The sequence below is a fragment of the Moschus berezovskii genome, chromosome Y, assembly GCF_049115385.1.
Source record: "Moschus berezovskii isolate FMDL1 chromosome Y, NW_MosBer_1.0, whole genome shotgun sequence".
Taxonomy (NCBI): domain Eukaryota; kingdom Metazoa; phylum Chordata; class Mammalia; order Artiodactyla; family Moschidae; genus Moschus; species Moschus berezovskii.
Window position 1 is genome coordinate 3,569,301 of NC_142489.1, and position 27,615 is coordinate 3,596,915.

Genomic DNA, 27,615 nt, shown 5'->3' on the forward strand with positions numbered 1-27,615 from the left:
GATCTTCCCCACCCAGGGACTGAACCTCGGTCTCCTGCATTGCAGGCAGATTCTTTACCACCTGAGCCACCAGGGAAGCCTTTAGTGAGAGGCAGAAAGTCCAGAATAGCCAACACGCAACTTAAGGAGAAGGAGAAAAATGGGCTCATTGACACCACCTGACTTCCAGACTTACTACAGTAATAAGTTGTAGTAATTACAGTAGTAATTACCGTAGTGGAATAATAAGCTTGGAGAAGGCAATGGCAACCCACTCCAGTGTTCTTGCCTGGAGAATCCCAGGGACGGTGGGGCCTGGTGGGCTGCCGTCTATGGGGTTGCACAGAGTCGGACACGACTAAAGCGAGTTAGCAGCAGCAGCAGTAAAAAGCTGCAGTAATCAAGATGGTTGGGGGAGGGACATACAGAGGGAAGGGAATAAGAGGCACAAACTATCATCCATAAAATTAGCTACAAGGATATTGAGTATAAAATAGGTTAACTACTGTGAAACCATGAGGAAGGCTTGGCAACCCACCCCAGTGTTCTTGCTTGGAGAATCCCATGGATGGAGGAGTCTGGCGGGCTGCAATCCACGGGGTCGCAGAGAGTCAGACACGACGGAGCAACTAACACTTTCATAGCTGATTCGCTTTGCCGTACAGCAGAAAAACTAACACCACTTTGCAAAGCCACTACACTCCCGTGAGAAATCGGTCCTGAATATTCATTGGAAGGACTGATGCTGAAGCTGGAACTCCAATACTTTGCCCATCTGATGCAAAGAACTGACTCATTGGAAAAGACCCTGATGCTGGGAGGGGTTGGGGGCGGGAGGAGAAGGGGACGACGGAGGATGAGATGGCTGGATGGCATCACCGACTAGATGGACGTGAGTTTGAGCAAGCTCCGGGAGCTGGTGATGGACAGGCAGGCCCAGCATGCTGCAGTCCATGAGGTCGCAAAGAGTCAGACACGACTGAGCAACTGAACTGAAGAAATAATTTTTAAAATGTGGGGGGGATACAAAAAAAATAAGCTACAAGCACATATTGTACAGCACAGTTAATACAGCCGATATGTTATGATAGCTGTCAAGGGAGTATTGTCTTTAAAAATTGTGAATCCCTAGACTGTACACCAGTAACTTAAACACTATTTTACACCAACCATAGTGAAGTGAAAAAAAAAAAGAATTGTGACCTTTTAGGAATATGTTAGGTAAATTTTTTTTAAAAAAAGACAGTGTGGTGATACAACAGAGAAATTGATCAATGCAGCAGGACAGAGCGTACAGAGTAGAGACTCTCCATGTAGTTACCTGATCTTTGACAGAAAAGCATTATCATGGAGAAAAAAAAAAAAAAAGGCAAAAATGAGCAAAGATCTTTGAGAAAAAGGAGCAAAGACAGTCCCTTCCAAAAAACGACACTGGAGCAACTCACATCCACATGCAGCAAAGAAAAAGAATCTAGGCACAGGCCTTACTCCCTTCATAGTAATGAACTTAAAACGGATCACAGTCCAAATGTCAAACACAAAACAGTAAGACTTCTACACAATAAAGCAGAAGAAAAGCCCAGATAACCCTGTGTGTGGTGATACGTTTTTTTTCTTGGCTTGGCCATAACCATCACTGGGGTTTTTCTGCAACATCTTAGGCACAACCCCAGAAGCACAATCCATGAAAGAAATCACAGATAAGATGGACTTTGTCAAAATGAAAAATTATCTGCTGTGCCAACAACTCTGTCCATAAAATAAGACAAGCCATAGACGGGGGAAAAATATTTGCAAAAGACATATCTGGGGGGGAGAAAAAAAAAGACCAGAATCCACCATATGTAAAGAGCTCTTTAAAAAGCAACAATAGGAAACTAAACAACCCAATTGAAGGGGTGGCCAAAGACCGAAGAGCTTCATCAGAGAAGTTGTCCAGACGGCAAAGAGGCACAGGAAAAGAAGTTACAGGTCATAAGCCCATCAGGGAATTGTAAAGTAACACCCTACTGAGGACAAGCTGCCACCTGACTGGTATCAGAATGACTGAGATCTGAAAACACCAGCATCCACGGCATGCCAGCGAGGAAACGGGAAGTCTATTCCACGCCGGGCGTTGCATCTTCCGTGGCCCTCTGGTCACTCTGAAGCCGGGACCTGATGACCTCAAGAGTCCACGTGCCCCAGGGCCCCTCCCCTGCCTTTGTCACCCCGAGACGTTACCTCTGCTGTGTCCTCCCTGAGGGGACGCTCTGTTCTGCGAACAGAGCGGTGGAGACGGGGTGGCAGTTGGAGACTGGACCGGGCGTCCGTCCGTCTGTGTTCTGAGTGGAGCTCTCGGATCTCAGGATGGCTGAGCAGAAAGGCACGAGCAGGGCTCTTATCTCTGCCCCTGTTTGCATGCCCCACAATTGCACAATCGGGATGCAGAGAATCTCAGATCATTTGCATGCCCACACGCGTGTGATTTTCATCTGTCTCCTCCGCGACCCAGCCTAGTGCTGTCTGACTCCCGTGTGTTTCTCTCTGCCCTCCAGACTTCGCCAAACGAGCCAGAGTGCACTTTCTACCCCAAAGGGGAGGGAGGTGGGAAACCTCTGCTATTCTTTTGCATGACAGTGTTTTGTTCTTTAATTTTTTTTTTTTTCCATTGTCAAGCTGCACTCCTCAGCTGATCAGGTCTGAATCACACCTGCAAATTTAGCCTCTGTCTCTAAGGCAGGAAGCCACTCAAAGTGGATGCATTAATTAAGCATTAATTAACGTGAAGCGCCACGGTGTAAAGAAAAGAAAAGAAAAAAAAAAAGAGCTGGCCTGGGGTGGGGGGCTGGGTGGCGGACCTGCCGGGAAACAGGACTGTGCAGCTTGCCTGTGGTGTGAGAGTCACGAGGGCTTGCTTCGTGGCTGAACCAGAACGCCAGCTGTGTGGAGAAGATTCGCTTAGCAGATGAGTAGACAGAGAAAGTCACAGAGACGAAGAGATAAAGGCAGAGATAGATAGAGTTCTGCACACCCTTCGTTCCACAGTGTGTGCGTGCCACGGCGCTTCCCTCGCGTCCCACTCTTTGCAACCCTATGGGCTCCTCTGTCTACGGGATTTCCGCCCCCGGCAGGAATACTGGAGTGGGTTGGCCATGCCCTCCTCCAGGGGATCTTCCCGACACAGGGATCGAACCTGTGTCTTCTGCCTTGCTGGCAGACTCTTTACCGCCTGAGCCACCAGGGAAGCCCTGGCAACAGGGAAAAGCTCGCTGGCATGCCACTCAACACGGACCCAGTTGCACGTCTTGGCGATTTCCCAGGAGGTGCTTGGCGTTCCCCCAGAAAAGGATATTTTAAGCGAAGGCGCCATAGTGAGCCCTCTTGGGCACTAGGCTGCATGAGACATGAAACTCAACAGACACATCTCTTACCTGGATACCCCCCGACCCTGGCAAGCTCAGCTGGAGAAGGTCAGAGACGAGGGTCTCCCAGGCTGGGCAGACCACACACCAAATCCTACAAGGATAACCCGGTGAATCTGACCTGACCCGGAGGAAGGGTCTCCAAAGAGCCCATCCCCCGGAGAGGGTCCCAGATGACCCGGGGGGAGGGGAGCCCAGAAGGACATTTCAAGGGCTTGCCAACTTCATTCTGGTTTTCATCTGGAACCTAGGAAAGACACGGCACTTTGCTGAGAGTTAGCTGATGGACTGACCATGAGCACATGTCTGGCTGACGAACGAAATGAATACAGGTGTTTTGAGATACACGCTCAGACACTGATCACCCACCCCCCAGTCAGTAAGAGTTGGGTCTGGAAATGAGTAAATCCAAAACGGGCAGAGCTTGGAAGCTGTTTCATGAGGGAGAGGAGATGTCAGTGGACTTGCATAGGAAGTCTCGTTAGCCACCAACAGCAGAGGGAGCCACAGGGCCAGAGGGCTGCAATACAAGATCAGAAAAGGGTTATTTCTCCTGGGAAACAAAGCTATGATAAACCTAGACAGTCTATTAAAAAGCAGAGACATCCCTTTGCAGACAAAGGTCTGTCTACTCAAAGCTATGGTTTTTCAGGTACGGATGTGAGAGTTGGACCGTAAGGAAGGTTGGGCGCTGAAGAATGGATGCTTTTGAACTGTGATGTTGGAGAAGACTCTTGAGAGCCCCGTGGACGGCAAGGAGATCCAACCAGTCCATCCTAAAGTAAATCAGTCCTGAATATTCGTTGGAAGGACTGATGGTGAAGCTGAAACTCCAATCCTTTGGATGCCTGATTTGAAGAACTGACTCACTGGAAAAGACCCTGATGCTGGGAAAGATTGAAGGCAGGAGGAGAAGGGGACGACAGAGGATGAGATGGGTGGATGGCATCAGCGCCTCGATGGACATGAGTTTGAGTAAGCTCCGGGAGTTGGTGATGGACAGGGAGGCCTGGCGTGCGGCAGTCCATGGGGTCGCAAAGAGTCGGACACGACTCAGTAACTTAAGGACAGTTCCACACTGGGTTGGGGGAGGGGCTGCCCACGTGCCTGGGGCTCTCTGTGGGGCCAGAAAGGAAGCAGAGATAAACCAATAAGAGGAGGTGGAGGCTGAGCTCTGGTTTATGGTAGAAACTGCCAACTGGTGATTGTGGCTTCCCAGTGCCCCCGGAGAGAGTGGATGCTTGCCAGTATGGGTCAGTCTCCTGGGGCTGCCAGAACCCAACAGCCCAAACTGGGGGGTTAAAACCACAGACATCCATCCTCCCCGAGTCCTGGGGACCAGACGTTCTGAGGTCAAGGGGTCCCAGGGCTGAGCTCCGTCCAGAGGCTCCAGGGGAGGGTCCTTCCCGCCTCTTCCAGCTTCTGGGAGCTCCAGGCTACAACGAGAACGGACCTCGAACACACGATGGTGGTGGGAGACGCAGGCACAGGAGGACACGCAGTGCGTGATTCCACTGATAGGAAACATCCAGAACAGGCAAATCCACAGAGATTCAAAAAAAAAAAGAAAGCAGATTTTTGGTTCGCAGAGTCTGCAAGGAGTAGGGACTGAGGTTTGATTACTCATGGGGATGGGGGTCTCCTTCTCGGAGCGCTGAGAATGTTCTTGAACCAGAGATGACGGTTTGAACAACACTGCGTATATCCTAAATGCTCCTGTATTGTTTTGGGACTTCCCTGGTGGCTCAGACGGTTAAGAATCCACCTGCTAAGGCAGGAGACCCAAGTTTGATCCCTGGCTCGGGAAGACCCCCTGGAGGAGGAAACAGCAACCCACTCCAGTATTGTTGCCAGGAGAATCCCATGGATCACAGAGCCTGGCAGGGCTGCAGTCCACGGGGTTGCAAGAATCGGACACGACTGAGCAAATAACATACACAGGTGTGTTGTTTCCTTTGAAGGGTTAACTGCGCATCGTGCAAATGCTGGCTTAGTCTTGAAAAGAGCCTAGTGGACCCCAGGGGAAAGCCTAAGGCTGGGTCTGGGGTGCTTAGCTATGCCTGCTGCCCCGCGAACTCCCTGGCTCCCTGTTCGCCCCTCATTTGGAGACCATCCCTTCCTTGAGTCCATCATCTGCACCCCTTGGGTCACGGCCTGGTGTCTGGAGCTGACCGCCCGCCCACGTGTCTGGGTCTGCTGTCCCCGAGGCTCCTTGAGTGCCCGCCATGACTTGAACAGAAGGAAGAGCTGGCCTGGGCGAAGCATGTTCCCGGACGCCTCCGTGGACAGGGAGAGCTGGCCGGGGGATACAGTTCTCATTCCCTTCTTTGTGAAGGTCACAGACGCCTCCTTCCTGGCCCTGCATCCCAGGGGAGAACGTGGAAGGGTCGGGACACGGTTCCTGGAGCCCTCAGGTCACATCGCCCGGTGTTTGGAGGGCATCGCCCCTGGCCGTGCGCGCTAAGCTGCTTCAGTCGTGTCCGACTCCTTGCCTCCCTGTGGACTGCAGCCGGCCACGCACCTCTGTCCACGGGCTTCTCCGGGGATCCTGAGGTGCAGAGGGGTGAAGGGCCTGATGTGGGACATGGTCAGCTCTGCGCTGAGTTCAGAGCCGGACACGGGGGCGCTCCTGGTAATGACGGAAGGCAGGCAGGGAGCTGGTGAGAGGTCGAGGGATGCCGGATGTTCTCCGTGATCTCTGGACAAGCTACCCAGCCAGCATCTCTGTCTCCTGCTGCAGGGGACCTGGTGTCCACTCCCCCGTGTCCCTGCAGTGACGTAGTGTCCAGTCCCCCCGTGTCCCTGCAGTGACCTGGAGTCCAGTCCCCTGGTGTCCCCTGTAGTGACTGAGTGTCCAGTCCCCTCATGTCCCACTGCTTGGAGAAGACAGGAACAGACAGGGCATAAATGGTGACTTCAGCCCCTGGATCCAGCCATTCCTGAAGCTGCCCCGACATTTCTGATGACCCAGCCTGTCGGTTTCCACATTGACCTCTGCTTTGCATGAGCCAAGTTTCTATGGTTTCCCACCAAAACCGTTACGACTCACCCACCAGGAGCCAGCGTGTCCCCCACCACCCCAAGGTGGGAATACAGAAGTCCAGAGAGCCCTCAGCTCCTGCCTTGACCAAGACTTGGACACCATGGTAGCCACATGCGCTCAGCCATGGGCGCCCACCTGCTGCCCTCCCCGCCTCTGGATCTCAGGCGGCTTCCTCAACTCAGAGCCATCGTTTCCATCTCAACAGACATGACAACAACAGCACCTTAGGCTGTGGAAGGATTGGGGGATTTTCCACGGCTGCCTCAGGCATCACTAGAGCCCCCGCCTCATGACCCATTCACACTTTGTCCTGCTTCTGCAAACCTCACGAGTAACCCTCACGGGTCTGGGGTGCCCGGGTTACACTCACACAGTCCTGAGAACAGCTGATGTGATGTGAGCCCTCTCGGCACAATTATTCATCGCTGCAAGCTAAGTCGCTTCGGTCGTGCCCGAGTCTTTGCGACCCCATGGACCGTAGCCCACCAGGCAAGAACACTGGAGTGGGTTGCCACGCCCTTCTCCAGGGCATCTTTCCGACCCAGGGGTCGAACCCGCGTCTCTTATATCTCCTGCGTTGGAAGCTGGATTCTTTAACAGTAGCACCCTCTGGGAGCCCCATCAATAAACGTCATCATTAACAGGGACACTGGAGTCCCCAAGCCTCCTGGGGCCTCCATGGGGGACACTGTCCCCTTCGTGGTCCCCCCGCCCCGTCCCGGGTCCAGTGACTCACGTGGCTGTAAGGAGGGTGGCCGTCTTAGGTGAGCAGACTCGAGCCGGGCGCTGGGGAGACCCTCCCGGCCCCCTTCAGAGGGGGAGAGCCCACACAGAAACAGGGCAGAAGGACAGCTTCTCTGCGTCTCCCGGGGACCCTACTGCCCGTCCACCCACCAGCCCTGCAACGGACAGAGTCCACAACCCTCCAGGGACACAGCGGGCCGCCTGTTAACGGTAATCTGTCAGCCGAACGCTTTAATTAAATGCGCAAACGTTACAAAACTCTCAGAGCCCAGGGGCAGAGCCGTCGGCCAGGGAAAAGCTTCCTCTTTTTCACGGTGGGGTCCCTGCGGGTGGAGGGAGAGCTGGTGGCGGTGGACGAGGTCACCGGAGGGGATTTTACGCATTTTCATAGTACCTCTTTTAAAAACAAGCGTAAAACTAAGTCTCACCGAAATAGTTTCAGGAATCACTTCCTAAGACTTGCTAGCTGATGATGAGAAAGTGTAGTTAAGTTGGAATGAGCTTTTGTTGGAATATATTTAATATTAGTTTGTTTTGGGAAAGCTGCTAAATAGGAACTATTTAGGAAATCATATGAAGAAAGCTGAGTGCCAAAGAATTGGTGCTTTTGAACTGTGGTGCTGGAGAAGACTCTTGAGAGCCCCTTGGACTGCAAGGAGATCCAACCAGTCCATCCTAAAGGAGATCAGTCCTGGGTGTTCACTGGAAGGACTGATGCTAAAGCTGAAACTGCAATACTTTGGCCACCTCATGCGACGAGTTGACTCACTGGAAAAGACTCTGATGCTGGGGGGGATTGGGGGTGTGAGGAGAAGGGGGTCCATCTGTACTGTGGAATACTATACAACCGTGAAAAAGGAAGGACACTGTGACACAGGCAACAACAGAAATGAACCTCCGGGACGTGATACCCAGTGACAGAAACTCACAAAAACACGGATCCTGTGTGATAACACTCAGAGGCGATCCGACCTGCCTAAGCCATTGTGCCCACTGATAATGGTACTGTGCTGCTGCTGCTGCTAAGTCACTTCAGTCGTGTCCGACTCTGTGTGACCCCATAGAGGGAAGCCCACCAGGCTACCCCGATGACGCACTTAAAAATCTGTTCATAAATATTGCACTGTTCATAAATAAACACAAAATAAAGTGAGATAAAGTAACACGATATTTTTCAAGAAATATTTCTGAAATACAGTAAATATTTTCAATAAAGTAAAACAGGGATTTGTTGTTGTTTAGCAGCTGAAGTGAGAGAAAGCGAAAAGTGCTAGTCGCTCAGTCGTGTCTGACTCTTTGTGACCCCGTGGACTGCAGCCCGCCAGGCTCCTCTGTCCCTGGGATTTCCAGGCAAGAATACTGGAGTGGGCTGCCATTCCCTTCTCCAGGGGATCTTCCCCACCCAGGGATCGAACCTGGGTCTCCTGTACTACAAGCAGAGTCTGTACCACTGAGCCTCCAGGGAAGCCCCTCATGTTCATGTCTCTGCGACCCCATGGACTGTAGCCCGCCAGGCTCCTCCGTCCCTGGGATTTCCAGGCAAGAATACTGGAGTGGGTTGCCATGGCCTCCTTCAGGGGATATTCCCGACCCAGGGATCAAATGCATGTCTCTTGCACTGGCAGGCGGATTCTTTACCTCTGAGCCACCAGGAAGGCCAAGAGGGGGAATAAATCAGGAGTTTGGGATTAGCAGACAGACTCCACCACATATAAAATAAACACGGAGTTCTTGCTCAAGGAGTTACATTCAGTATCTTGTAATCATGTATAATGTAAAAGAATCTGAAGGAAAATCCAATTACAGAAGATTAAAAAAAAATCATCCAGCTAAAATATAAAAGAGCTTCTTGGATTGGCTGCGGGGGTGGGAAAAGGGAATTTCTGCACTGATTCTGGTGTGAGCTTTCAGTGCCCTGTGAACAGTGTGGAGACTCCACGTGGCTACCGCAGCAATGTCGTTGGGGCTGCCCTGGGCTAGGAGATGGCCGTGGGTAGTCCAGGTCGCCTAGAGTCACCTCAGGGTCCATCTAAGTGATGGAGAGCAAGACTGTTAGTCGCTCAGTCTTGTCTCTCTGCAACTGCATAGACGGCAGCATGCCAGGCCTCCCTGTCCATCACCAACTCTCAGAGATTACTCAAACTCATGTCCATCAAGTCGGTGATGCCATCCAACCATCTCATCCTCTGTCATCCCCTTCTCCTCCTGCCATGCTGCTGCTGCTGCTGCCAAGTCGCTTCAGTCGAGTCCGACTCTGTACTACCCCATAGACGGCAGCCCACCAGTCTCCCCCGTCCCTGGGATTCTCCAGGCAAGAACACTGGAGTGGGTTGCCATTTCCTTCTCCAATGCACACAAGTGAAAAGTGCAAGTGAAGTCGCTCAGTCGTGTCTGACTCTTTGTGACCCCACGGACTGCAGCCTACCAGGTGCTCCTCCATCCATGGAATTTTCCAGGCAAGAGTACTGGAGTGGGGTGCCATTGCCTTCCCCACCTCCTGCCATGACCAGAGATCAAATCCATGTCCCGTGGGTGGGGAAAGTCCGAGAAAGCCCAAGGCAGGGACTTTTCTAACCTTGACCTTCTCCGGTGACCACAGGGCAGCGTGCCAGGGTGTGAGACCGTCCCCGGAGTGTCCGGGGCTGGGTCCGGCTCTGTCAGCGTCGGGAGATGACTCCCAACAAGCACGAAGCTGTCAGGCCCGGGTGCCGTTGGCCGCGTGACTGGCCGGGACCTGCAGGGTTTCCCGTGTCTCTGAGTTTCTGTCTGGCTTTCGCTTCTGGACTCGGGGAAACAGAGCACTTTCTAGGCTTGCGCTGCGTGGAAAGAGACCCCCCAGGTTCACCTTGAAAACAGAATGGATTTCTTTATGCTCCTGTGGAGACATTCCCCCACCCCTGCCTCCCCAGCCCGCTCCGTCCCTCTGCCGCTGGGAAGATGAGTTTGACAGACGCCTGTGGTTTTAAGCTCCCCTCCCTCTTCCCTGACCCAGTTCATGGTCCTGTGTCACAGCCCCCAGGGAACGCGAGCACTGCCAACTTTCTCTGTGTCCGCAAAGAGACTTTCAAGGTTGACGGCTGACACGCTAAGTTTTAGAGGAGGCATGTGCTTTCCCGACACACCGTGAACCACGTGCTGTTTGAAGATACAACTGCTGGCTGACCATCGTGAGGGTTTTCAGGGCACGCTAACTCTCCGGTGAAATATGCTCCATCGTTCATTGAAACAGCCCATGGAGAGAAGCTGTATGTCCAAAGACTGGGGAGGGACGTCCCTGGTGTCCAGTGGTTAAGACCTAGTCTTCCAAGGTGGTACAGGTTCCATCTGGGAGCTCAGATCCCACGTGACTTTCGGCCAAAAAAACCAAACCATTCAAACAGAAGCAAGACTGGAACAAATTCAATAAAGCCTTTAAAAATGTTCCACATCAAAAAAAAACTTTCAAAAAATGATGGGGGAAAAAAGTTACAATATTCCTGTCCTTTTTCGTTTAAATCTTTTTTAAAAAAAATAAAGTTCATTTTACTGCTTTCTCTTTGTGAACTTGTCTTTCATTTTTACCATTTTTGCAGAGTCTAATCGTACAAATCTACGTTGGCACATCTTTTATCACCTCGTCCAACTCAAGGCGGCAAAAATAGGTATTAGTGTTGACACGTTGAGATGGTTTTCGCTTCCTGCAGCAGCACAGGGCCAACTCGCCGAAAGGTTTCTTCTGAGTGAGTGGCCCTCGGGTGAAACTGATCAGAGCAGCATAAAAATATCATGCAGCTTCGCACACAATAGTTTGCTGCTGTTCGGGTGAAACTGATCAGAGCAGCATAAAAATATCATGCAGCTTCGCACACAATAGTTTGCTGCTGTTCAGTCGCTCAGTCGTGTCCGACTCTTTGCGACCCCACGGACCGCAGCACGCCAGGCCTCCCTGCCCATCACCAACTCCTGGAGCTCGCTAAAACTCATGTCCATCGAGTCGGTGATGCCATCCAACCATCTCCTCCTCTGTCGTCCCCTTCTCCTCCCGCCTTCAATCTTTCCCAGCATCAGGGTCTTTTCCAATGAGTCAGCTCTTTGCCTCAGGTGGCCAAAACATTGGAGCTTCAGCTTCAGCATCAGTCCTTCCAGTGAATATTCGGGGTTGATTTCCTTTGTTTAAAACAATGTATTGGATGTTATTTATTCCCTGAAGGAGGTGAATCCCAGTCCAGATCTTCCAACGCATTTAATGAAAAGGACGATTTACACAGATGAAGGTTTATAAAACCCTGTACCTGGCTTCCCAGGTGACTCAGTGGTAAAGAACCCACCTGCCAATGCAGGAGACCCAACAGATGTGGGTTCCATCCCTGGGTTGGGAAGATCCCCTGGAGGAGGAAATGGGAACCCTCTCTGATATTCTCGCCTGCAGGATCCCGTGGACAGAGGAGCCTGGCGGGCTACAGTCCATGGGGTCACGAAAGAGTCATACACGACCGAGTCTCACACACACAGACGCACACAGATGCATCTAGTGTGTCAGTTAAACTTCTCTTAATTTATCTTTTTTGAAGGATAATTGATTTACAATGTTGTGTTAATTTCTGTTGTGCAACAAAGTGACTCATGTATACACATGTATACATTCCTGTTCATATTCTTTTCCATGATGGTTGATGACAGGGTACTGAATATAGTCCCACTAGACAGTAGGATGTTGTCGATTATCCATCATATATATAACAATTCGCATCTGCTCAGTTCAAACAAGAATACTGGAATGGGCTGCCATTTCCTGCTTCATGGTTCATTCCTGTGGGATTGTAACTACGTGTTGAAATGCTAACAACATTAAAATCAGGAAGCGTGACTTTGCGGGCATTTTTCACAAGGAAACCTGAGTTGTAGGGGGCTTCCCTGGCGGCTCAGATGGCAAATTGTATGCTTCGTCTATTCCATCCCCACGAAAACAGTCAAGTACACCACCCCTCTTGTGCTAAGTGAAATGGTTCAGAGAAAGACAAATCTATTATTTTTGTATGTTTGTAGAACCTAAAAAAAATAACACGAATGAGTGTACAAAACAGCCAAGACATGGAAGCGACCTAAATGTCCATTGACACAGGAGTAGTTGAAGAAGGTGGTACACATTCGCAATGCAATACTACCCAGCCGTAAGAAAGAATGAAATAACGCCATTTGCAGCAACATGGGTGGACCCGGAGATTGTCACGGGCTTCCCTGATGGCTCAGCCGGAAAGAATCTGCCTGCCAGTGCAGGAGATGGGGATTCGAGCCCTGGTTCGGGAAGATCCCCTGGAGGAGGAAATGGCAACCCACTCCGGTATTCTTGCCTGGAGAATCCCATGGACAGAGGAGGCTGGCAGGACTACAGTCCACGGGGTCGCAAAGCATTAGACACGACTGAGCATGCAAACTTCGGAGAAGGCAATGGCACCCCGCTCCACTACTCTTGCCTGGAAAATCCCATGGACGGAGGAGCCTGGTGGGCTGCAGTCCATGGGGTCGCAAAGAGTCAGACACGACTGAGCGACTTCACTTTCACTTTTCCCTTTCATGCATTGGAGAAGGAAATGGCAACCCACTCCAGTGTTCTTGCCTGGAGAATCCCAGGGACGGGGGAGCCTGGTGGGCTGCCGTCTATGGGGTCGCACAGAGTCGGACACGACTGAAGTGACTTAGCAGCAGCAGAGCATGCAAACTTAGCTTCTTCTGCTCACTCTGTCATTCAGGAAAAATCTCCTCTGTTTCTGCCACGATTCTTTCACCGTTGGGTTATTTGGAAACGTCCAGCCCTTGAAGGCTCGTTGGCCCTCTTTTAATTGGCTGGTTTCCAGCCTAATTCCAGGAGGGTCAGAGTGTGTGTCCCGAATGTGTTTCATCCTTTGAAATGTGTGAGGATTGCCGCAGGCCCAGGAGATGTTCCGTTTGGGAACTGCGTGGACATTATCATTATGTCTGCGGTGTCTGGACGTAGCTAAGGCAATCTGGGGTAGCCTGAGATGAATGACGGTCCGTGTACTGTTCTTCACGGTCTCTGACCCTTGTGGGGCATACGTGTGTTCTCAGCTGCTCGGTCATGTCCGACTCTTCTGCGACCCCGTGGACCGTAGACCACCTGGCTCCTCTGTCCATGGGATTCTCCAGGCAAGAATACTGGAATGGGGTTGCCATTTGCTCCTCCAGGGGATCTTCCAGACCCAGGGCTTGATTCCCCATCTCCTGCATGGGCAGGCGGGTTCTTTAGCACTCAGCCGCCTGGAGGATCCTTGGATTAGGGACCACACCTCAGAGGACTCTGTGCTGCCAAAAGGATCTTAAAAGACTGTCCTCTGTAAGGACCCTATTTCCAAAAAAATAAAAGGGTCTCGGGGGTGACGACGTTCCCCAGCTGAACGTCCGAGGTGCACATTTCAGCCCCTAACAGTCCCACGTCTAAGTCAGCGGCATTTTGGCGTTCCCAGGTCGGCAGGGTGCTAACAGACTAGGCGTCTGGTGATGCTGTTGGTTTCCCGCTGAGTGAATTAACACGAGGGCTTTCTCTGTGCTCTGACCATTCGGCTGCACTGTGGGCTACGAGCCACTGAAGACTTGTGCTCTGCACACTTCGAATCTGAGGCCCCATCTCCAGCAAGCAAGAGGCGGGGCCCCCTGGGTGGAGAAGGGCTGGGTTTCCTGGGTGACTAGGGGAGACCAGATGCTGATGCTTGAGAAGGTGATAAGATCGTAGGAAGCTGATGTTTATCTTTCCGTGAAGGGCATGACAAACATCACGTAACACCTCGGGGCGCTGAATGGCCAAGGACCCTGGGTTTCCCACCGTGGTGGGGAATCCCAAAAATTTGACCCTGTCCGTCCTGATACATCTGCTGAATTTCCGAAGACAGAACAAAAGACGTCTCGACTTTGGCTCTGACCACAACATTCAGAATCTTCTCGCTTAGGTTCGGGGGGAAACAAAAAATGGTTCAGACAGGAAAGCATCTGCCTGCAATGCAGGAGACCTGAATTCGATCCCTGGATTGGAAACATGCCCTGGAGGAGGAAACGGCAACCCACTCCAGTATTCTTGCCTGGAGAAATCCCCATGGAGAGAGGAGCCTGGTGGGCTACAGTCCACGGGGTCACAGAGAGTTGGACACGACTGAGCGAGTTAGCGTGCATTTCTAAACTTTACAACAGAAATATATGCTGATCGATACCTAACCAAAGCATCTTTGTTTTTCCTTCTTAAACCCTGCTCCACAGAGTGGTACCAAACTGCCACGCTGCGGACTTTGCACTCAAGACAGTGTTCTGATCACTTAGGTCTCAATAAAAGTCAGGGGGACTGGACTTCCCTGGTGGTCTGGCGGTGAAGAATCTGCTTGCCAATGCAGGGTACACGGGTTGGATCCCGCGTCCGGGGTGACTAAGCCCACACGCCAAAACTTACTGATCCTGTGTTGTAGAGCCTGAGCTTTGCAACAAGCCAAGCCCCCGTGATGAGGAGCTTTTAATTTGGGGAGGATAAAGAAAGGAAAAAAAAAAAAGCACGTCCACACAAAGACTCGTATGAGAGAAGAAAAAACGTTCTCTCATGCTCTGAGCCCCTGTAGGATGAGACTGGAGATTTGTCATCCAGAGAGGAGAAACAGGCTGACGCTCTTGCAAGGCAAGAGGCCTGTTGGATGCAGGGATGGTCGGGGGGGGGGGTCCTCCCCACCCCAGATCCCCAAGGACCTTTGAGGGATCCCCGCTCTGAGGTTGCCATGGTGACTAGAAGCTGAGCCATGTCACCACATCCCAGGGACTCAGGAGCTTCACACTGGAGTCCTGGGTGCTTCCGTTTTCTGGACACATGTGGTTCTCTGGGACAATGGATATGCCTTGTGAGTGTCCACACCCACAGCAGTGGATACCAAGAGGGTTGGGGGGTGGCCGAGACCCCGGGGGCCCAGAGTGAGGACTAAGGGGCTGGTTACAGAAACCAAGGGGTGTGATCAGCTGTAAAGGCCCAGCGTCGGGCACAATGGAAACTTGGGGGAGCTGGTCAGACCCTGGAATTCAGGCCAGGCCATGAGAGGCAGGGTCAGCTTTAAGTCAGGCCTTGGGGACCTGATGTAGTGCAGGCGAACTGCTACCAAACCAATACAGCGAATTTTGTGTACAATATCCACGTGTGTCTGTGTGCCAGTCATGTCCAACTCTTTGGGACCCCATGGACTGTAGCCCCGCCAGGCTCCTCTGTCCATGGGATTCTCCAGGCAAGAATACTGGAGTGGGCCTTCACTTCCTCCTCCAGGGGAGCTTCCCGACCCAGGGATGGAACTCGCATCACAATATCCACGCATGCCTGCTAAGCTGCTTCAGTCGAGTCCAGCCCTATGTGACCCCATGGAGTGTAGCCCCGCCAGGCTCCTCTGTCCGTGGGATTCTCCAGGCAAGAACACTGGAGTGGGCTGCCATGCCCTCCTCCACACAATCTCCGTATATGTGGTCAGTTACCAGTGTAGATGCTGCTGTGCGGGTGTTTTTGTCAAAGGCGCGATTCACATTTAAAGCGTTGAACTCTGAGCAAAACAGATGACCTGCCATAACATGGGTGGGTCCTGTCTAATCAGTTGAAAGCTTCTGGAGAAAAGAAACAGATCCTCCGAGGAAGATGGAATTCTGCCTCCAGACAGACTTCGGATGCAACCTACAATATCATCGCTTCCCTGGACCTCCAGACTACTGGTCTACCCGGCAGAACCGGGACTTACCCCTCCTCCAGGGGACCTCCCTGACCCAGGGATAGAACCCGTGTCTCCTGCATTGGCAGGAGGGTTCTTTACCAGGGACGCTCCAAAGCTAACACAAGTTTTAAAAGGATGGTTGATTAGATAGATAGATCCCTATTTATTTATAGATGACCGATAGATAGATAGATCGTGGATGGTTAGATGGGGATGAATAGAGACACAAGATAGATGATAGATTCCTGGTAGATGGATGTATGTACTTATCTATAAATTAACTAGATACATAGACACATAGAGATGACAGACAGAGATTAAGGAAAAGGCTTATGAGTGAGGAAGATACGTTGTTTAGTCGCTCAGTCGTGTCCAACTCTTTGCGACCCCATGAATCGCAGCACGCCAGGCCTCCCTGTCCATCACCAACTCCCAGAGTTCACTCAAACTCATGTCCATCGAGTCAGTGATGCCATCCAGCCACCTCATTCTCTGTCGTCCCCTTCTCCTCCCGCCCCCAACTTTTCCCAGCATCAGTCTTTTCCAGTGAGTCAGCTCGTCGCATGAGGTGGCCAAAGTACTGCAGTTTTAGCTTTAGCATCAGTCCTTCCAATGAACACCCAGGATCGATCTCCCTTAGAATGGACTGGTTGGATCTCCTTGCGGTACAAGGGACTCTCAAGAGTCTTCTCCAGCACCACAGTTCAAAAGCACCAATTCTTCGGCGATCAGCTTTCTTCACAGTCCAACTCTCACATCCATACATGACCACGGGAAAAACCATAGCCTTGACTAGACGGACCTTTGTTGGCAAAGTAATGTCTCTGCTTTTTAATATGCTATCTAGGTTGGTCATAACTTTCCTTCCAAGGAGTAAGCGTCTTTTAATTTCATGGCTGCAATCAGCATCTGCAGCGATTTTGGAGCCCAAAAAAATAAAGTCTGACACTGTTTCCACTGTTTCCCCATCTATTTCCCATGAAGTGATGGGACCAGATGCCAGGATCTTTGTTTTCTGAATGTTGAGCTTCAAGCCAACCTTTTCACTCAACTCTTTTACTTTCATCAAGAGGCTTTTGAGTTCCTCTTCACTTTCTGCCATAAGGGTGGTGCCATCTGCATATCTGAGGTTATTGATATTTCTCCCAGCAATGTTGATTCCAGCTTGTGCTTCTTCCAGCCCAGCGTTCCTCATGATGTACTCTGCAGATAAGTTAAATAAGCAGGGTGACAATATACAGCCTTGACGGACTCCTTTTCCTATTTGGAACCAGTCTGTTGTTCCATGTACAGTTCTAACTGCTGCTTCCTGACCTGCATACAGGTTTTTCAAGAGGCAGGTCAGCTGGTCTGGTATTCCCATCTCTTTCAGAATGTTCCACAGTTTATTGTGATCCACACAGTCAAAGGCTTTGGCATAGTCAATGAAGCAGAAATAGATGTTTTTCTGGAACGCTCTTGCTTTTTCGATGATCCAGTGGATGCTGGCAATTTGATCTCTGGTGCCTCTGCCTTTTCTAAAACCTGCTTGAACATCTGGAAGTTCACGGTTCATGCATTGCTGAAGCCTGGCTTGGAGAATTTTGAGCATGACTTTACTAGCGTGTGAGATGAGTGCAATTGTGCGGTAGTTTGAGCATTCTTTGGCATTGCCTTTCTTTGGGATTGGAATGAAGACTGACCTTTTCCAGTCCTGTGGCCACTGCTGAGTTTTCCAAATTTGCTGGCATATTGAGTGCAGCACTGTCACAGCATCATCTTTCAGGATTTGAAATAGCTCAACTGGAATTCCATCACCTCCACTAGCTTTGTTCGTAGTGATGCTTTCTAAGGCCCACTTGACTTCACATTCCAGGATGTCTGACTCAAGGTGAGTGATCACACCATCATGAATATCTGGGTCATGAAGATCTTTTTTGTACAGTTCTGTGTATTCTTGCCACCTCTTCTTAGTATCTTCTGCTTCTGTTAGGTCCATACCATTTCTGTCCTTTATCGAGCCTATCTTTGCATGAAATGTTCCCTTGGTATGTCTAATTTTCTTGAAGAGATCTCTAGTCTTTCCAATTCTGTCATTTTCCTCTATTTCTTTGCACTGATCCGTGAGGAAGGCTTTCTTATCTCTCCTTGCAATTCTTTGGAACTCTGCATTCAGATGCTTATATCTTTCCTTTTCTCCTTTGCTTTTTGCTTCTCTTTTTTTCACAGTTATTTGTAAGGCCTCCTCAGACAGCCATTTTGCCTTTTTGCATTTATTTTCCATGGGAAAAGCTCCGAGAGGAGCTACCCCATGTCCGAGGTCAGGGGCAGCGGCTGAGAGGAGCAACTCCACATCCAAGGAGCGGTGGCTGCGTGGGCACAGGAGGGCCAAGAGGAGCTACTCCACATTCAAGGTCAGAAGGGGCGACTTCGTCCAAGGTTACAAGGAGTGGCTGCACTTTGCTGGAGCAGCCGTGAAGAGATACCCCACGTCCAAGGTAAGAAAACCCAAGTGAGATGGTAGGTGTTGCGAGGGGGCATCAGAGGGCAGACACACTGAACCATAATCACAGAAAACTAGCCAATCTGATCACACGGACCACAGCCCTGTCTAACTCAATGAAACTAAGCCATGCCATGTGGGGCCACCCAAGACGGGCGGGTCATGGTGGAGAGGTCTGACAGAATGTGGTCCACTGGAGAAGGGAATGGCAAACCACTTCAGTATACTTGCCTTGAGAGCCCCATGAACAGAAATTAAAAGGCAAAATGATAGGATACCAAAAGAAGAACTACCCAGGTCAGTAGGTGCCCAATATGCTACTGGAGATCAGTGGAGAAATAACTCCAGAAAGAATGAAGGGATGGAGCCAAAGCAAAAACAATACCCAGTTGTGGACATGACGGGTGATAGAAGCAAGGTCCAATGCTCTAAAGAGCGATATTGCATAGGAACCTGGAATGTTAGGTCCACGAATCAAGGCAAATTGGAAGTGGTCAAACAGGAGATAGCAAGATTGATCGTCGACATTCCAGGAATCAGTGAACTAAAATGGACTGGAATGGGTGAATTTAACTCGGATGACCATTATATCTACTACTGTGGGCAGGAATCCCTTAGAAGAAATGGAGTAGCCATCATGGTCAACAAAAGAGTCCGAAATGCAGTACTTGGATGCAATCTTAAAAATGACAGAATGATCGCTGTTCGTTTCCAAGGCAAACCATTCAATATTACAGTAAACCAGGTCTATGCCCCAACCAGTAATGCTGAAGAAGCCAAAGTTGAACGGTTCTATGAAGACCTACAAGACCTTTTAGAACTAACACCCAAAAAAGATGTCCTTTTCATTATAGGGGACGGGAATGCAAAAGTAGGAAGTCAAGAAACACCTGGAGCAACAGACAAATGTGGCCTTGGAGCACGGAATGAAGCAGGGCAAAGGCTAATAGAGTTTTGTCAAGAGAACGCACTGGTCATAGCAAACATCCTCTTCCAACAACACAAGAGAAGACTCTACACATGGACATCACCAGATGGTCAACACCGAAATCAGATTGATGATATTATTTGCAGCCAAAGATGGAGAAGCTCTATACAGTTAGCAAAAACAAGACCAGGAGCTGACTGTGGCTCAGATCATGAACTCCCTATTGCCAAATTCAGACTTAAATTGAAGAAAGTAGGGAAAACCACTAGACCATTCAGATATGACCTAAATCAAATCCCTTATGATTATACAGTGGAAGTGAGGAATAGATTTAAGGGACTAGATCTGATAGATAGAGTGCCTGATGAACTCGGGACGGAGGTTCGTGACATTGTACAGGAGACAGGGACCAAGACCATCCCCATGGAAAAGAAAATCATCAGAGTCCGTGACCAACATGTCCTTAATTTACCCCATGTCCTGTGACGGAGTCACAGAGCTGGTTTAACGTTAAAGACCAAGGACTGCTGATATACCCATTGTATGGATTTCTAGACCGAGGCTTGGGAGAGGTAAGGACACCCTCTTGAGAGCCAGTTAGACCTGTTTTGCTAGTAGACACCGCTCGCCTGTGTAGTTTTATATTTATAGAAGCTTTTTTTTTTTTTAAGTGCAACATCATCGTGATGAGAAAGTGGTGTTTTTCTTGTCTGATGGAAGAGGAAATTGAGGTTTAGTCATTAGGTCACGGGGTGGCCATGGTCAGACACACATCTGGGGCTGTATCTTGATCTGCAGGGAAGAAGCAGACTCCGGGCGGCCTCCCCAGACAGACGCACACACCTTCTCCTGGTGAGGCCGGACCGTGATGGCCCGCTCCGTGATGCTGCGGGTGGCCCTGTGGTCCTCCCCTCGTGCTTCCACAGCTTCCCAGGGGATCGGGGCCTGTCTACAGATCCGTCCTCACGACGGAGCCCCACCCGGACACGTGGCGGCGGCGGCTTTGGGTCAAGAGTCAAGGGCTGCTCTTGGTCACACTGCACTGGACGCCATCCAGCTAACGCTGATTTTCTGGCCACTGTCCCGAGTATCAGCGTCCCTCAAAACCATGGGCGGTCCATCCACAAGCTGCGGCTATTTAAACCAGGCCCCGCGGCGGTCAAGGGCTTTCGGCCGTGGGTGATCAGGCCGCCCCTGCCCACTGGGGACACTCTGCGGTGTGTGTAGCTGTTTCTGGTTGCCGTCACCTCCGGAAGGGTCTCCTGGCACGTGGTGGGTGGAGACCAGGGACGCAGCGGGGTGCCGGACTCCCCACATTGGAGAATCATCCAGCCCCAGGTGTCAGTATTGGTGAGTCTGACACACCTTGAGCTAGCTCGAGAGACATCATCGACTTATGTATGTATCCGTCACCATCTATCATCTACCTGTCACTCATCCATCTAGGCGTCATCTAAGTATCCATAGACGTGTCATCTGACTCCCATCCATCCATCCATCCATCCATCTATTACGATCCATCATTTAAGCATCATCCACCCATCTATCCCTCTTCCTATCCATCATGTCTATCTGTCATCATGTCTATCATCCATCCATCCATCCATTATCACCTCTCATTAACCATTATCCATCCATCTATGTATCATCTAAGTATCTATGTCCACCTATCATCTATCTGTAATCTATCCAGGCACCCACCCATCTGTCTTTTCATCCATTTGTCTATCTGTCCACCCATTCTGTATGTATAGATCCATCCCTCCACCATCTCTCTTCACCCATCCATCCATCCATCTATCCATCTTTCTGTTCATCCATGTCTATCTATCTTCTCTGCTCTTCAGGAAGCTTCCTGAGCCCTGCACTTCACTCCCGTGTCTATCAGCCTCTCGGGTCCCCGGCACCCTGTCTGGTTCCCCATCCTCTCTGTCGTGTGGTCCATTTGTAACCAACAGCAATCTGGACAATGGAGGAGGGCGTGGCAACCCACTCCAGGATTCTTGCCTGGAGAATCCCATGGACAGAGGAGCCTGGCAAGCTGCAGTCCATGGGGTCACAAAGCGTCGGACACGGTGGAGTGACTAAACAAGGACAAAAAAACACGGACAAAGAGTGATGTTTTCACAGATCAGCCCGGTTGCAAGGCACCTCGTGGCCTGCCCATCACAGTCTGAACCAGAGGGACTTCCCTGATGGTTCTGTGGCTAAGACTCCATGCTCTTAATGCAGGGGGCCTGGGTGCAATCCTTGGCTGGGGAACTAGACCCCACGTGCTTCAAAGAAAGCTCCCACATGCCACAATTAACACCTAGTGCAGCAAATAAATAAAGGAATGTTAATTAAAAAAAAAAAAAAGTGGGAGGGAGGCTGCAGAAAGCCAGCAGCCCAGGTCTCACTCCGGTGCCCAGAGCTGGCCGTCCATCATTTGCATGGCTGTTTAGAAATGGCGACGGCAGTGTTTATTTAGAAGGGAGCTGAGCTTGGAAAGGAAATCAGCCACCCGCGGCGGGGATAGGCACCTTGTGGTGGGGGGAACCTCAGCAACACCCGCTCCGCCGGCTTCCTGTGAGCGTGACTCAGAACCTGCAGGAGCCGGGGAGGCTCAGCAAACGCTAGGGTGGAAAGTGTTTATAGCCCGGGATGAGGAAGTCAAGGGTGGGGGTGTGGCGGCGGGCAGCTGCCTCTTTCCTCTCTCTTTTTAAAAAGCAGATACGGCTCACCGTTTGAAAGAACATGATCCACAGGCGTTCGGTGCCTTCACCGCATGGTGCCAGCACCGCTCTTACCTCGTTCTAGAACGCTCCCAGCGTCTCCACGCGGACTCTATTTTAGCATCAAGAATAGCCGTCAGAGAGAAGACGGAGATTCCCCGTGCATGGAGCAATCCTTATCATCATCACCACAGAAATCACCATCATCATCACCTCCACCACCGCCACCATCATTCCCATCATTATCATCACCGTCATTATCACCACCTCCCCCATCACCTCCACCATCACCATGATTATCACCTCCACCATCAGCATCATTATCACCTCCACCACCACCATCATTATCACCTCCACCACCACCACCATCACTCCCACCATTATCTTCACCATCATTATCACCACCTCCACTATCACCACCATCACCACCATCATTATCACCTCCACCACCACCACCATCACTCCCACCATTATCTTCACCATCATTATCACCACCTCCACTATCACCACCGAAATCACCATCATTATCACCTCCACCACCGCCACCATCACTCCCATCATTATCATCACCGTCATTATCACCACCTCCCCCATCACCTCCACCATCACCATGATTATCACCTCCACCATCAGTATCATTATCACCTCCACCATCAGCATCATTATCACCACCATCATCACCATCATTATCACCTCCACCATCACCATCATTATCATCAGCATCATTATCACCACCACCAGCATCAATATCACCTCCACCATCATAATCATCACCATCATTATCACCTCCACCACCACCACCATCATTCCCATCATTATCATCACCGTCATTATCACCACCTCCCCCATCACCTCCACCATCACCATGATTATCACCTCCACCATCAGCATCATTATCACCTCCACCACCACCATCATTATCACCTCCACCACCACCACCATCATTCCCACCATTATCATTATCACCTCCACCACGACCACCATCATTCCCACCATTATCATCACCATCATTATCACCTCCACCACCACCATCATTATCACCTCCACCATCATCATCATTATCACCACCTCCACTATCACCACCATCATCTCCATCATTATCACCTCCACTATCACCTCCACCACCACCATCATTCCCATCATTATCATCACCATCATTATCACCACATCCACTATCATTACCATCATCACCATCATTATCACCACATCCACTATCATTACCATCATCTCCATCATTATCACCTCCACTATCACCTCCACCACCACCATCATTATCACCTCCACCACCGCCACCATCATTCCCATCATTATCATCACCATCATTATCACCACATCCACTATCATTACCATCATCACCATCTTTATCACCTCCACTATCACCTCCACCACCACCATCATTATCACCTCCACCACCACCACCATCACTCCCACCATTATCTTCACCATCATTATCACCACCTCCACTATCACCACCATCATCACCATCATTATCACCTCCACCATCACCATCATTATCATCAGCATCATTATCACCACCACCAGCATCAATATCACCTCCACCATCATAATCATCACCATCATTATCACCTCCACCACCACCACCATCACTCCCATCATTATCATCACCGTCATTATCACCACCTCCACTATCACCTCCACCACCACCATCATTATCACCTCCACCACCGCCACCATCATTCCCATCATTATCATCACCATCATTATCACCACATCCACTATCATTACCATCATCACCATCTTTATCACCTCCACTATCACCTCCACCACCACCATCATTATCACCTCCACCACCACCACCATCACTCCCACCATTATCTTCACCATCATTATCACCACCTCCACTATCACCACCATCATCACCATCATTATCACCTCCACCATCACCATCATTATCACCACCACCAGCATCAATATCACCTCCACCATCATAATCATCACCATCATTATCACCTCCACCACCACCACCATCACTCCCATCATTATCATCACCGTCATTATCACCACCTCCACTATCACCTCCACCACCACCATCATTATCACCTCCACCACCACCACCATCATTATCACCTCCACCACCACCACCATCATTCCCAACATTATCATCACTGTCATTATCACCTCCACCATCACCACCATCATCATTATCACCTCCACCACGACCACCATCATTCCCACCATTATCATCACCATCATTATCACCTCCACCACCACCATCATTATCACCTCCACCATCATCATCATTATCACCACCTCCACTATCACCTCCACCACCACCATCATTATCACCTCCACCACCACCACCATCACTCCCACCATTATCTTCACCATCATTATCACCACCTCCACTATCACCACCATCATCACCATCATTATCACCTCCACCATCACCATCATTATCATCAGCATCATTATCACCACCACCAGCATCAATATCACCTCCACCATCACAATCATCACCATCATTATCACCTCCACCGCCACCATCACTCCCATCATTATCATCACCGTCATTATCACCACCTCCCCCATCACCTCCACCATCACCATGATTATCACCTCCACCATCAGCATCATTATCACCTCCACCACCACCATCATTATCACCCCCACCATCACCATCATTATCATCAGCATCATTATCACCACCTCGACTATCACCTCCACCATCATTCCCATCATTATCACCTCCACCGCCACCATCACTCCCATCATTATCATCACCGTCATTATCACCACCTCCCCCATCACCTCCACCACTACCATCATTATCACCTCCACCACCACCATCATTATCACCTCCACCACCACCATCATTATCACCTCCACCACCACCATCATTATCACCCCCACCATCACCATCATTATCATCAGCATCATTATCACCACCTCCACTATCACCTCCACCATCATTCCCATCATTATCACCTCCACCACCACCACCATCACTCCCATCATTATCATCACCATCACTATCACCACCTCCACTATCACCACCATCATCACCATCATTATCACCTCCACCATCACCATCATTATCATCAGCATCATTATCACCACCACCAGCATCAATATCACCTCCACCATCACAATCATCACCATCATTATCACCTCCACCGCCACCATCACTCCCATCATTATCATCACCGTCATTATCACCACCTCCCCCATCACCTCCACCATCACCATGATTATCACCTCCACCATCAGCATCATTATCACCTCCACCACCACCATCATTATCACCCCCACCATCACCATCATTATCATCAGCATCATTATCACCACCTCCACTATCACCTCCACCATCATCATCATTATCACCTCCACCATCATTCCCATCATTATCACCTCCACCACCACCACCATCACTCCCATCATTATCATCACCATCACTATCACCACCTCCACTATCACCACCATCATCACCATCATTATCACCTCCACCATCACCGTCATTATCACCTCCACCATCACCATCATTATCACCCCCACCTACACCATCATTATCATCAGCATCATTATCACCACCTCCACTATCACCTCCACCATCATCATTATCACCTCCACCATCAGCATCATTATCACCTCCACCACCACCACCATCATTCCAACATTATCATCACCGTCATTATCACCACCTCCACCATCACCTCCACCACCACCATCATTATCACCTCCACCACCACCATCATTATCACCTCCACCACCACCATCATTATCACCTCCACCACCACCACCATCATTCCCATCATTATCATCACCATCATTATCACCACCTCCACTATCACCTCCACCACCACCATCATTATCACCTCCACCACCACCATCATTATCACCACCTCCACTATCATCACCATCATCACCATCATTATCACCACATCCACTATCATTACCATCATCACCATCATTATCACCTCCACCATCACCATCATTATCACCTCCACCACCACCACCATCATTCCCATCATTATCATCACCATCATTATCACCACCTCCACTATCACCTCCACCACCACCACCACCATCATTCCCAACATTATCATCACCGTCATTATCACCTCCACTACCACCATCATTATCACCTCCACCACGACCACCATCATTCCCACCATTATCATTATCACCTCCACCACGACCACCATCATTCCCACCATTATCATCACCATCATTATCACCTCCACCACCACCATCATTATCACCTCCACCATCATCATCATTATCACCACCTCCACTATCACCACCATCATCACCATCATTATCACCTCCACCACGACCACCATCGTCACCATCATTATCACCTCCATCACCACCACCATCATTCCCATCATTATCATCACCATCATTATCACCACATCCACTATCATTACCATCATCACCATCATTATCACCACATCCACTATCATTACCATCATCTCCATCATTATCACCTCCACTATCACCTCCACCACCACCATCATTATCACCTCCACCACCACCACCATCACTCCCACCATTATCTTCACCATCATTATCACCACCTCCACTATCACCACCATCATCACCATCATTATCACCTCCACCATCACCATCATTATCATCAGCATCATTATCACCACCTCCACTATCACCTCCACCACCACCATCATTATCACCTCCACCACCACCACCACCATCATTCCCAACATTATCATCACCGTCATTATCACCTCCACTACCACCATCATTATCACCTCCACCATCACCACCATCATCATTATCACCTCCACCACGACCACCATCATTCCCACCATTATCATCACCATCATTATCACCTCCACCACCACCATCATTATCACCTCCACCATCATCATCCTTATCACCACCTCCACTATCACCACCATCATCTCCATCATTATCACCTCCACTATCACCTCCACCACCACCATCATTATCACCTCCACCACCACCACCATCATTCCCACCATTATCATCACCATCATTATCACCACCTCCACCATTACCACCATCGTCACCATCATTATCACCTCCACCACCGCCATCATCATTCCCATCATTATCATCACCATCAGTATCACCTCCACCATCACCATCATTATCACCACCTCCACTATCACCACCATCATCACCATCATTATCACCTCCACCATCACCATCAGTATCACCTCCACCATCACCATCATCATTCCCACCATTATCATCACCATCATTATCACCACCTCCACCATTACCACCATCGTCACCATCATTATCACCTCCACCACTGCCATCATCGCCACCGTCACCATCATCACCTTCACCATAATAAGAAGGCAGTGTAGACCATCAGCTGGCTGGATGACTTTGAGAAGGTCACAGAGTCACTTGCTGCCTCAGTCTCCCCATGTGTAAAGGGATGCCAGCAACATTCTCAGAGGGACATCATGACGGTTCCAGGGATCCACCTGAGCACCAACAATGACAGCCGTACGGGCAATCCTGCAAGATTGGGGATGAACCCCTGAGAAAGAACTCAATCAGGGACTTGCTTGCCCCCAGTGTGGAACAGACAGGTGGATCTTACTGACTCTTCAAAACTACCCGTTTAGGCGATACTGTTTTTCTGGAACT

The 27,615-nt window shown here is 50.0% G+C and overlaps 2 protein-coding genes across 3 annotated transcripts in view; one reads left to right on the forward strand and one right to left on the reverse strand.

Moving 5' to 3' along the window:
- LOC129535074 (S-geranylgeranyl-glutathione receptor P2RY8) overlaps positions 1–27,615 on the reverse strand; it is a 54,528-nt gene that overhangs the window by 18,564 nt on the left and 8,349 nt on the right. Inside the window, exon 2 of one of the 2 annotated variants that reach the window (XM_088834412.1) lies at positions 2,203–2,332. The exons of the other annotated variant lie outside the window; for it this stretch is intronic. The gene's annotated coding sequence lies outside the window, so the exon portion shown is untranslated. The remainder of the gene's footprint in view (positions 1–2,202; positions 2,333–27,615) is intronic. 2 annotated transcript variants of the gene reach the window in all.
- Positions 27,429–27,615, forward strand: part of LOC148773000 (uncharacterized) — a gene marked incomplete at its 3' end in the record, with an annotated part of 2,222 nt that continues 2,035 nt past the window's right edge. The window contains exon 1 of the mRNA XM_088834372.1: positions 27,429–27,471. Coding sequence (XP_088690498.1) covers positions 27,429–27,471 — 43 coding nt within the window. The remainder of the gene's footprint in view (positions 27,472–27,615) is intronic.